This window comes from Coptis chinensis, chromosome 2 (assembly GCF_015680905.1).
Source record: "Coptis chinensis isolate HL-2020 chromosome 2, ASM1568090v1, whole genome shotgun sequence".
Lineage (NCBI taxonomy): Eukaryota > Viridiplantae > Streptophyta > Magnoliopsida > Ranunculales > Ranunculaceae > Coptis > Coptis chinensis.
Window position 1 is genome coordinate 91,708,675 of NC_141457.1, and position 13,018 is coordinate 91,721,692.

Genomic DNA, 13,018 nt, shown 5'->3' on the forward strand with positions numbered 1-13,018 from the left:
TTAAACTTCCAACAAAACAGTCAAAAATCAAAACATACAAACAATTTATTATTATTTTTTTTTTAAATCAATCTCTAATGTAAAGTAATAGGAAAGATATAACCTTCAATGGGTAGCTAAGAAGAAGAAAAAAATTTCTTGACACATTTTGTGAACAATTGCGTGTAGGAAAAACGCTAATTTTTTTAATGTTATTTTTATTTTTATTTTATTATTTAAAATTTTGTTGTTGTGATCATGTTTAGAAAACCGGACTGGGCCGGTGGTTGAACCGAAGTCTGACCGAAACCGATAAATTTTCAGTTGGGGTTGGTGAAAACTAGAGTTTTTGGTCGGACCCTCGGTCTAAGCTAAATCGTGGTTGAACCGATTCAGTTCTAAACCAATAAAAATTGAACCACCTTTATTATAATTTGTTTTTTGAAAAATTGATATTGTGGGGGAGCTGAACCTAATACCTAAATAAGATAGTCCAAGCTCCGAACCAACATGTTATTATGTGTTTCTTGTACAAATCATTCATTTTGATTATAATACCAATTAATATTGAATTGAAACATGCATTTTATTTATTTTATTATTGAAATAGTTAGGTCCACCAACGATATTCTTCACACTCAGTGTTGCTGATATGCAATGGCCAGAACTATTTCACATTTTGGATCCATCTAATGCACTTGAAAGGTTGTCTCATTTTAATGTTGAATGATGGTGTTGTACATCATTTTAATATATCTTGGCTATGAGTTAGGAATTATTTGAGAATCTTTACATGTATGACATGTTGAATTATATGACTTATAGGTTGTCTCCTTTAGAAAAAAGGAGGGGATGTGCAAGGTTGGTTAACGAAAATCCAAGTGTCGTCGCATGGTTCTTTCAGGCCAGGGTATCTAATTTCTTTCAGGAATATTTAAGCAATGAGTTTTCTGTGGTTGATCATTGGTACCGGTTTGAGTGGCAGAATCGTGGCAATGGTCATATTCATGGATTTCTTTGGCTAAGAGGTGCTCCAGATGTTAGTGGGATAGGTACAAGCGCAGAGGTTAGAGCAAATGTCATTGAATATTTTGATAGTCTTGTTTCCACTGTAAATCCAGATCCTAGCATGGATAGAGAAATATGCAAGAGCATCCTTGTGCGCGTGCATACTTTGTCACTCGAGTTGAATCTTGATACAGACGAAGATAACTATGCTTTATTGGTTAATTGGGTCATGCGACACAGTATATGTGGAAGCCATTGCTTACATATACATAAAACAACGAAACAGATGGGATGCCGCTTTAGATATCCATTTAATATACTTGATCAGTCGGAGATTGTTGAAGGAACCGCCTAACAGTAATATGTTTCGGTTTATGGGGCGTCAGGATGATGAGTTAGTCTGCTCCCATAATAGAATTTTTTTGCAGACATGGCGTGCAAACATTGATTGGTCGCCCATCCTTTCGGTGCAGTCTGTAGTAAATTACATTGCTAAGTATGCTTCAAAATTTGAGCCTACATCAAAGAGTTTCACAGAAATTTTATGAGAAATTGTTGAAGATTTTTGTCGTCCATGTCAGAATGTAAAATCTGGTTTCAAGCGATTGCTTATGAAAAGTGTATCCGAAAGAGATATTTCTTCCTAAGAAGTAAGTCATTTGTTAATGGGGTACCCATTGGTATGATCATCAAGGAAGTTTGTCCTTTTAAATGTAAGTGAAAAGAGCATGTTAGTATCAACTTTATGTCGTAGAAGAGGGGATGAAGATGAAGAGATTGTTGGAATAGACTTAAGTTTTGTAGGAAGATATACGCAATGACCTCCTTGCTATGAAAATACATCCCTCCACGATATAGCGAAAATACACTACTTTGATCGGAAGGGTTGGCACACTTCTCGAGCTAATGCAATTGTGCGTTTGGTTCCACAACTGGATGGTGACATCCTACCAAATACTGAAAAATTAGAATCATTTTGTCGTCAACAAGTCTTGATTCATCACCCTTTTCGGACTCTAGAAGAAGCAAAAGGGGATTTCATACTATGGTCAGAAAGGTACATGGACTTAGGCTTCGGAGAACACCAATCAATAATTCTTCCTGAACCTGTTGATGAAGAATTCAAAGATGATATTGAGATAGAGAATGATATGGAAGACATGTTTCGAGATGAATGGATGATGGCAGCTGCAATGGGGCCCTTGTTTGTCCCTTGGGAGAATGTCGAATTAGGAAGGCGAGACTTTGATACTTCACACAATTGGGCAGAAGGTTTATATCGATATCCAAACATGGAGAGTGAAAGAAAATTTGTGCATACTTTGCGCGGTGGAGAAGAAGTTAACATTGAACCTCTTATTGTAACCCTTGATGAACTGTCTCTTGAACAAAGAGTGGCACATGATATGGTTATTTGAGCACTAGAATGTCGAGCATACATTCGTATGATAGTTTGTGGTGGTGCAGGCACGGGAAGTCCACTCTCATAAATGCAATTGTGCATTCAATTACTGGATTTTTTAGATCAGCTAAAGCAGTACATGTCATGGCTCCAACTGGAGTCGCTGCTTTTAATATTGGAGGTGCAACCATACACCATGAACTCGCCATCAGAACTGAACGAAATACTTAAAAAAAAATTAAATCTTTTGAAGGTGATCAATGTCAGCGTATGCAAGAGGACTTTAAAAACACCAAACTCATCATTATTGATGAATATAGTATGGTCGGAACATCTATGCTTGCAAATATTGACCGTCGTTGTCGAGATATTTTTAGGCCTAATGAGCCATTTGGTAATGTCTCTATTCTCATTGTTGGTGATATGCGTCAGTTACCTCCTGTATGTGATAGGGCATTGTATAAAGGAGGTGGGAGTCCTCAGCAACTATATGGTGAACTTTTGTACACTTTTTTTGATAAATGTGTTCGGTTGTCTCATATATTTCAACAAGCAGGGGATAGGCAAGCATTGTTCCGGGAGGCATTGATGAGACTCAGTGATGGAACATCCACGATCGATGATGTAATGATGCAAGGTTTATGGGTGGATTAATCTTAATTACTATTGATATTAGTTGTTAATATAATATTAATTTATTTAGAGTGTTAGCATTAGTTAGGTATATATATATATATTATTTTTTAATAAAGTGTTAGTATAGAAAAAGGGTTTTTTTTTTAAGTAGAAAGAAGGGAGGGCTTATTTGCTTAAGTTGGAATAAAGGGAGGGCTTTATAATAAATATGTTATTTGTTTAAGAGTTTAGTAGATAAATATAAAACCTTTTACAGAAACAGAGTTTTTTTAGTTTTAAAAGAAAGCATATTCAATATTCAAAGAAAGCTTGCGTTTTCAAACAAAATTTAGAGGGATTTTGTTTAGAAATGATTGAATTGAGTTCTCTAGGTGATTAGGGTGGTTTTGGTATTGATTTGGGTGACGAATTTAAAGCTTTTAAGTGGTAAGTTTGCTGATTTTTAGTCCTCTTTGCTTCTTCTTCTTTTTTTATCATTTAGAATCGTATTTTGAGTAGAAATTTATGATTTAAATACTACCCTATCATTATGCTATGAGAACCATACTATATTCTTTAGTTTTTAAGTGTTTAGACATGATTTTTCATGGGTTTTTGTTAGGTATTTGTAGAAACACGAATTTGAAGCTGAGTAGTTGTAATTTTCATTGTGTTAGTTGATTATATTGAATGGAGGATATGAACAGTAATAGTGGAGTGTATTTCGATTGTCGTCGATGAATTTTAAATCATGTAGAGTGTAGTAGTGTTTGGTGTTATGGTTAGAAACTGGAGAATTCTTGTAAGTTTAGAGTATGACTTAATGATTAATATAAGTTACCAATATTTATTTCAGTGGTTTGGAATGGAAGAGAACTAGTGGTTGCGAGTAGAAGGTATGTGGATATTACTTCTCTTAGTCATTTATGAAAAATATATATTGTATGATATTTTGATGTGATGCGTGTGATTTATTGGTTGTGCTGTAGAATGATTGACTATGTATGGTATTGGTTTTAGAGATGGAAGTTAGTTGATAGGGTAACTTACTATATTATTGAGTTATCAGTTATGATTACAGGATTGAAGAATGGTAAGTATTGATTAAGGGTGTAAGTAATTTAAATTAGCCGCGGGCTTGTCGTTTTAATAGGTCGTGGGCCATTGTTGTTTAAATAGGCCGCGGGCCATTGTCATTTAAATTGGCCGCGGGCTTTGTCATTTAAATTAGCCGCGGGCTTGTCATTTTAATAGGTCGTGGGCCATTGTCGTTTAAATAGGCCGCGGGCCATTGTCATTTAAATTGGCCGCGGGCTTTGTCATTTAATATTAGCCGTGGGCTTCTTGTTTAAATAGGTCGCGGGCCATAGTTTATTCTAAATACTTGTATATCGATACTCTGGGATGTTTGGAAGAGGGTTGGTTGCGACTCCTTATATATAATTCTTTGTATTCGTCCGGCAACAAAGAATTATATTGGATGGTTAAGGAATACATCTCTTAGCGGTTATGGGGTTTCTAATAGATGAAAACATTCTTAACGTAATCCGGGAAATCCCACATACTTTTCTGGGCATCCATTTATCTTTGTAGATTAATTAGAATGTGGTTTGATTTGTGGAATGTACTCAGGTTGTGGTAGATATTGCTATGAAGGTTAAATTGGTTATTTAAATGTTTAAGTTTATACTAGAATATTATATATATGCGTAAAATGTTTTTATGATGATTAATAGCAGTTGTATCTTCCTACTGGACTTTTGTTCACCCCCCCTATCTCCCTTTTTCAGATATAATTGTCGAAGATGTCAGTACGAGTTTAGTGGAGTATGTAGAGCAGCACGAGGAGTAGAAGCTTTGGAGTGAAGCTGTTTATAGTTAACATTTTATTTCCCTGTATGTATATGTTGTAGTGTAGTCAATACTTTATCTTTTGGAAGGTGTTGTGTATATGTTTTGATGGGGTTGTATATATTTAGTTCGCGTTGTATATAGATATGTTTTGGTTTTCAAACTATGTAAAGTTATATAACTTGGAAGGGTTGATATATGAATATTAGGTTATTTTGATTTTTCAGGTTATGACAGGTTTAGGTTTATGAAATGTTGAATATACAAAGGAAACTCTGCCGGATTTTTGTATAAAAAATATATATATATGAGGGTTTATTTAAATTTTAATGTTGAAAGTAATCTTATTAACGCCTTGTAATCTTTATTGATTTTGGGGCGTTACAGATGACTGGAAATTATTTCTGACTAGAGACTTTTCCTCGCTCAGTGCGGAAGAAATTAACACCTTCAAATATACTTTGCGTCTATTTCTGACCAAGCAAGCTGCACATGATTACAATCTCAATGGACTAATTGAGCTTGGAAAACCTGTTGCTCGAATTGTATCAAAAATTAATTGTGATACTGCTTCCAGGGATTTGTCTGATGATGCGAAAGGCTTGGAAAAAGTTTTGTGTTTATCAGTTGGTGCACATGTTATGCTTCGATCAAACATTGCCACACACAATAGTCTGGTTAATGGTGCAATGGGAATTATTGTGGACATTGTCTATGCAAATGGTTGCAAATCACTAGAAGATATTCCTCTTACGGTCATGGTAGACTTTGATAATTACCGTGGTCCTAAGTTCCGTCTAGATTCTAATATAATACCAATTGCTCCACAAACAACTCATTGAAAGACAAATGATACTTCATGCCAAAGAACTCAGATTTCTCTAGTTTGTGTTGAGCTATAACAATTCATAAAAGTCAAGGGCTCACTCTTGATCAGGTTATGGTAGATATTGGTGAAAAAGAAAGCCCAGTTTGACATTTGTTGCTTTGTCACTTACCAGAAAGTTGTGTGATCTAGCATTTAGCCCTATGTTCACTTTAGATAGACTGCAAAGAATTGGAAGATGTGTTGGTCTTAAAGGCCGATTGCAAGAGGAGAGTCGTTTGCTCCACATGTCAACTACAAACATTAGTTGAAACTACACTTATCTTGAGATTTTGTTTATATTCTCGTTATGTTAATTCATGATTGCATCTTATAGTTGATTCATCTATATGTACCTTTAAACTAATGCCTAAAGTTACACAAAATATGTTTCTTATAATATCATAATTGAATCTTAAGTGGGAGGTGACGCATATTGGTTTTCCATAGTTTGACACTTACTAATGTGTTTCCTAATGTTTTTTATTATCTTTTTTTTTTATTGGCAAGCCTGTTTTTAAACGAGAACAGTAACTCATTGATGCGGTGGGGTTCGAACCCCAAACCTCTAGTATCATCACCCAAAAATTTTACCAACTTTGCTAGTTTGCACCTACAATGTTTCTTGTTATCTAGTTAGATAAGCAATATGTATATTATATTTGCTTAAGTTCAATTTTACATTTGTGGTTAAGCCTGCAATTATCTTGTTTTTACTTTTGAAGTAATGTCTATGTCATTACCTTGAAGAATGTTTTTTTTTTTTATTACTTTGATAAAGTTGATGTTTTTTGTTTTTTTTTTAATCTGTGTAGGGACTCGGCAAATGCCAACCATGAAGAACATTTTTTAACACTTGCTGCATATGTTTAGGTGCAACTGCAGAGTGAGAGCTCTGTAATAAAACAATTTGTAAAGTCTTACATGTATTTTGTTGTATGTATTATCTTATTGAACTTATAGGATGTAAATTGTTATATATTTTTGTTTTTGGATGGTGTTGTACATCTTAGTTTTTTGTAAAAGTCCAAAGCAGGTATGACGTGGAGATATGATTTAATGTTGAAATTATAGAGGAGGCTCTGTCAAAATTTTGGATGGTGTTGTACATCTTAATTTGTTGTATGTATTATGTTTTTGGATGGTGTTTTACAAATATAATGTGGAGATATGATTTAATGTTGAAATTACAGAGGAGGCTTTGTCAAAATTTTGAATAGTGTTATACATCTTAGTTTGTTGTATGTATTATGTTTTTGGATGATGTTTTACAGGTATAATGTGGAGATATGATTTAATGTTGAAATTACAGAGGAGACTATAAAAAAAAAATTATAAATGGATAAAAAACGAGGTTGATGTACAACTAATTTGATTTTAGTCTTAGTAATGTCTTGTGATGTTTGGTTGTTTTAGACTTATTTTGTTTGTTTTAGACTTATTTTGTTAATATGTTTTTTGGAATTCTTAAATTTGTGTTATTGTACGACAATTTAATAGGTGGGACTTTTAAGTATATTGTTCTAACATAGTTTGGAAACTATGTCAGAAAATAGAATATTTTGAAAGGCTACTTGAATTATAGATTATTCGTGACATAGTCCAGAAAAAAGAAACAAATGAGTAATGATGTGAAATCCAATTGAATTTTTTCAATTACTAATAAAAAATATTAAATTCACTCTCTGTCACAACCTTGACTGCTATTTGCATATCATTAGGAAACTGACCTCTGTAGACAGTTCCATAGTAACTAGAGCCTACTTTAAAAGAGAAATTTGATGTAACGGTTCCTTCTGTGTCAAGTAAACTTTGAATTGCTTAGCTAATAATGCAGACAAATACAAAGGTGGTTTTTATAATGCAGACAAAGTTGATTTCTATAAGAGATCCACGACTAAGCAGCAAATTGGACACTTTTTCTTGCAAAATTGTAATATCATTTGTTTCTCTTGAGTCTTGATCATAAGATAAGTAAACACATGGCCCAAAATATCGCCGAGATATCCGATATCTCACCGATATATCTCGGTAAATTGGTACACCGAGATCGATATTTCCGAGATATATCCACCGAATATTAAATCCCTTTTTTTCCGAGATATATCGGAATTTCCGATATGAAAGTTTATATCGCCGATATAATCGATATTTCCGATATAATCGATATATATCGGTTGACTTTTTAACCAATTTTTAATAATTTAATATTGAAATTTCCGAAATATCCGATATATCCGAGATATATCGGCGAGATATCCGAGATATATCGGTGAGATATCCGATATTTTAGAAACTTTGGACTGGTCACCAAAAAAACCGAGATATCCGATATATCCGATATATCTCGGTTTTTGGGTACACCGATATATTAAACGATATCGAAATTTTGGGCCTTGAGTAAACATACGTAAAGACTTATACTGCATTATAAAAATCACCTTTGTCTGCATTACAGCTAAGCAATTCAAAGTTTACTTGCCGCCACAGAAGGAGCCGACCTCCCCTCTCTTTCTCTCAATATAAAAATCACAACTCATAAGTAAAGACTTATAGACTTAGTATTCCAATCACTCCTTCCACCAACCACCTTGCTAGCAAATTCAACCAAGAACAAATATCAAGAAAACAATGGAAATGAAGAGACGGCTTTTGTTTTTTCATCTCTTCTTTCTCCTTGTTAAGCTTCAAACAAGTAGTAGTACTAGTTGTAGTTTTGATTCAGAACCAGCTTATCAACAACAAGAGAAAGACAGAGTACTTGAGCTACCAGGGTTGTCTGTAAATGTGAGCTTTGAACATTATTCAGGATTTGTCACAGTGAACGAAGAGTCTGGGAGGAATCTGTTTTATTGGTTCTTAGAAGCTGTTGAGGACCCTTCTTCAAAACCTCTTGTTATTTGGCTCGAAGGAGGTCTGTTTTTTTTGCTCTTCTATACTGTTATAATTTCTGTGATCATGCACTATGGTGGAAAATCTTAGGTGATTAAATGAGATGGATCAGAAAACTAAAATGCACAGCTTAAACTTGCTTTCTTATTCTTTTAGTCTCTGCAGTACAAGTATAGGTCATTTTCCTGAACAGCATTTCTAGACCTACCTAAAACATACTACCAATTATGTTTACGTAAATTTCCTCACAATTATCTGTTGTGCATTGTACCTACTATCTTCCGTATATTATTTTTGGTTCTGATCCAAGAAGATTCTAATCTTTAGGACCTGGGTGTTCGTCAGTTGGTTCCGAAGCAGAGAGAATAGGCCCTTTTAGTATTAATCCTGATGGAAAGACCCTCTATCTCAATCCTTATTCTTGGAATCAAGGTAAGCACTTTTCGTATAGTTCACTAAGATTTGGTTAGTATTTTCAAAGATGGTCGTTTGTCGACTGGTTATTTTTGTGTACCATCTGCTCTGGAACTTCTTCAGGCTTTTCTTTCATTCTATCTAAGAGATCTTGATGAACTTCTCTCCAGTCAAATTCATTCATCATGTTCTTCAAGCTTTCCTTTGATTGTATATAAGGCTAAAGGCCGTGTTTGATGTGTAGTTTTGTAACAGAGAAGACGAAAATGGTAATTGCGGGTAGATTACTTTGAAATTCGACTGTTTTTTTCCCTTCTAAGGGTATCTATTTTTGGGAAGACAACTTTTTTTCTTAAAGAATGGTGTTTAATTTCCTTAAACTGGTGGATGTTCTCTCCGCCATTAGCTGTAAGTTAGTACAGCTACATATCTGATCAAGGATGCCAACAGAATGGTGTGCTTTGGGTTTTCTTACCAATCAAATTTGAAACCATTGCAATTAGGAAAATCATACCTAGTTTAATTATCATCCCACAAACTCTCTTATGCAATTCTTACTGTGAATCCAATGCATCTTTTTTGCAGTGGCCAACATCATATTCCTTGAATCACCTGTTGGTACAGGGTTCTCCTATTCCAGCAATCCATCTGAATATCTGACAAATGGAGATAAAAGGACTGGTATGAGTCCAAATAATTTAGACCTGAAAATGCTATATATAGGACTTTAAACTAACATAATCTCTCTTACTGTTTACAGCTGATGACTCGTTAGTATTCTTACTCAAGTGGTTTGAGAGATTTCCTCAATATAAAGGAAGGGATTTCTATATAACCGGCGAAAGCTATGCAGGTAATGAAAAGTTTAACTGGTAGTTTTATTCTAAAACAGTAAGTCTTGGCACACAAGTAAGCTAAGTAACTGTATTTGATTACCCCTGGGTAATTTAACTAATTAATCAATCATAAAATCATGAAAAGATGTTGGTAGAACAAAGATCAAAGTGTCTTATAGACTGGAATCCCTTTTGTCAAGTCAAGGTGGCCTAGCTGTCATAATGAAGCGGACTCTGTTTTGGAAAAGAATACCATACTTTTTTTGGTAATAGAGAGTGGTTTAAGGCAGATCACAATTGCTTTTGTGATGGCAGGACTCCAAATGGCATAGTCTCTCTAGCGTGGAGACTTGATCCCTTAATGTCTTCAGATGGAAAACAGAAAACCACACCACAGCACTAGCGTGTCATTTTCATTAGAAACATAGAGTCGTTGCGTTATCAATATCTGACCATTTTGTAACCCCAATTGAATCATTAAGTAAATAGAAAGGAAACGTTTAACTAACATGATTGATTATTTTTCTACTATTCCATTAAATATTGGCATATTTTGTTTTGTCATAGGACACTACATTCCTCAGCTTGCCCAAGCCATTGTGAGGTATCAGTCGTCTACAGGGCAAAAACCAATCAATCTCAAGGGCTACATGGTATGTACTCAGTTCCTTTTTATTCTTATCTCTTGATTGTGCACCATGGGAACATTCAAACAGTTGAAAGAAGAAACATATGTAATGCAGGTGGGAAATGCTCTAACCGATGATTTCAATGACCAATTAGGACGTTCAGAATTTTTAGGGCCACTGGTTTGATTTCTGATCAAACCTACAAGCTTCGCAACACTTTCTGTAGCCATGCTTCCTTCGTGCACAGCCCAGAGAATTGTAGTAAGATTTCTGATGTAATTACTCTTGAGCTTGGGAACATCGATATATATAGCATCTATACTCCTACCTGCACTAGCAATGTCAGTGATTCGGATATACCCCCGAAAAGGCGATATGTAAGTAATTCTTCCTGAGATCGAATTCTAATTCATACCGTAATATGTTTAACTCACAGCTAAGTTCACTTATATATTCCCAGAAAAACATAATATACAGGTAGGTGGTAGCCAACAAAAACATCAAATGATGCAAGTATGACCAATTTCATTCCAGCATCTAAACTGATTTTTATGTCTGTATATATCTAGCAACATGACATGTGGCCGGTGTGCATTTTTGTTCTTTCAGTGTGTATGCTTGTGTGTCTCCATGTTTCCATGTTGTCTCTTAATTACCAATGACTGAATATGATATTTCTTTTGTTCTTTTCCACAAAAGGTTGGAAACATCAATGAGGAGTATGACCCGTGCACCCTACAGTACTCAGGAATATACTTTAATTTACCGGAGGTTCAGAAAGCACTTCATGTGAATCCCGCTAAATGGGAGTTTTGCAGGTAAAACTATCAAGTACAAGTAGATAGCAACTAAAAATTACAACATGACCTTTATTATGAAAGCCGCTTGTTGGTGATGGGTTTGACATACCATTTCTTTACATACAATGATTATTACCTCAAGGTAAATGACAATCGGGTTATGATATATGTTCTTTTCAGGCCTGCTATATATACTTCCTGGAAAGATTCTGCTACTTCGGTTCTAGACATTTACCAAGAGCTTATAGCATCAGGGCTTCGTATTTGGATGTTCAGGTAGGTCACACTATCATGTTATCTTCATAGCAGTGGCTTGGTTGTGATGTTCGTAAATGACAGTGTTATGCGCAGATGATTTTGTTGAGTAAATTATTTGGTATACTTTGAAAGCATTATTATGACCTGATAATCGCCTCTCCCTTTTATGTCTGAAAGTGGTGATACAGACGGTGTAATCCCAGTTACATCCACCCGCTACGATATAGATGCTCTCCGACTTCCACTTGCATCTCCTTGGCGTGCTTGGTATGATGATGGACAGGTATGCGCTAGATCAACTTAGATAGCTATCCATTTCACTATCTTTTCTTTCTCCCTCCTATGTGTGCTTGTCAAGATGACCACTCTTTATATTTCTCTCATGTGACTGAAGAGAATTGCTTATGATTGAAAGTTTCAAACACTGATCGGTTAACAATAGCTATTCATCCAAAGTTTCAATGGATTTTCTTCATAAAAGTATCAAATGGCAGAATCGCCGCTAGTCAAACAATATATTTGTGAACCGGTTGATTTTGTCATATTGCCCGAGTAATTTTCTTAAACATGATCCTTGTGTTTTACGCAGGTGGGAGGGTGGACTGAACAGTACGTTGGTCTGAACTTTGTAGCAATAAGAGGAGCAGGTCATAGGGTCCCTGCGACCAAACCCAAGCTAGCTCTTGTGCTCTTCAAGTCGTTTCTGTCGGGAAATCCAATGCCTTCTCTATTACCATAGATTAGTGATTATTGATTTTTCTCTTCTACCTTCAGTTTTTTACCTTGATACTAAAGTAATTTTGTCACGAAAAACTTGTAATGAACTATCAGTAAGAACATTGAAACTGAGGATCTGTGTATATCCGTGATGTCCTTCACATCGAAAATATTTTTGCAACGAAAAAATCTGATCCTTGTTGCTTCAAAGCATTCATTTGGTCATATGGTAGTTATTCACTTGTACATTCACATCACTGAGTGAATTTATTCACCCGGGAGAAGTGTAGAATGAGCTTGAGTTCTAGGTTCATAACTATCTGAAATTCAGAACCAATCCTCCAGGACTCACAGTAGACAGTAGAGTCCAGATTCAGCTGAAGACATAGATGCATATTATACTGTGGTACCGTGATTTCACAAAATCTTACAAATACTAGATCAATATGATGCTTCGCGTACCCTAAAAAACATGGATTACCAAAATATGTAAGAACTGTGCTTCACATGGTACACATCATTTGGTCATTGTGGGATATAAGCGCACCAATTCCAACACTAACGCCAAAGAGTAAGATATCATAAATTGGAGTTACGACTTGATATTGTTTTCATCAGCGTACCTCTCCGACAGAAACCTACTACCTGAACTGAAATTAGACCATTGCTACGAGTATATATATCCGGCGCCCACAACAAAATGATATATCCAACAGAGGTTTTCACTTGGATATTTCAAAGTAAAATACAAA

The 13,018-nt window shown here is 35.1% G+C and overlaps 1 protein-coding gene, 1 long non-coding RNA gene and 1 pseudogene across 4 annotated transcripts; all 3 read left to right on the plus strand.

Annotated features, from left to right (window-relative positions):
* The first annotated feature begins 3,302 nt into the window (after positions 1-3,302).
* On the plus strand, positions 3,303-5,179 carry LOC147518922 (uncharacterized). 2 transcript variants are annotated; one of them, XR_015214157.1, is made up of 3 exons: positions 3,303-3,451; positions 3,861-3,900; positions 4,795-5,179. It is a non-coding gene; the product is annotated as an uncharacterized LOC147518922 (long non-coding RNA). The 2 variants fall into 2 exon arrangements; XR_015214156.1 differs by lacking the exon at positions 3,861-3,900.
* A 5-nt stretch (positions 5,180-5,184) lies between these two features.
* On the plus strand, positions 5,185-5,697 carry LOC147518923 (uncharacterized). Its single transcript, XM_086594040.1, has 2 exons — positions 5,185-5,193; positions 5,338-5,697. Exons 1-2 carry the CDS (start codon positions 5,185-5,187, stop codon positions 5,695-5,697), a joined length of 369 nt encoding a protein of 122 aa, XP_086450166.1.
* A 2,594-nt stretch (positions 5,698-8,291) lies between these two features.
* LOC147518924 (serine carboxypeptidase II-2-like) lies at positions 8,292-12,476 on the plus strand (annotated as a pseudogene). The gene is made up of 10 exons (XR_015211928.1): positions 8,292-8,634; positions 8,940-9,044; positions 9,612-9,707; positions 9,787-9,879; positions 10,430-10,515; positions 10,606-10,868; positions 11,191-11,309; positions 11,472-11,567; positions 11,727-11,832; positions 12,139-12,476. The product of XR_015211928.1 is annotated as a serine carboxypeptidase II-2-like (transcript).
* The last annotated feature ends 542 nt before the right edge of the window (positions 12,477-13,018 follow it).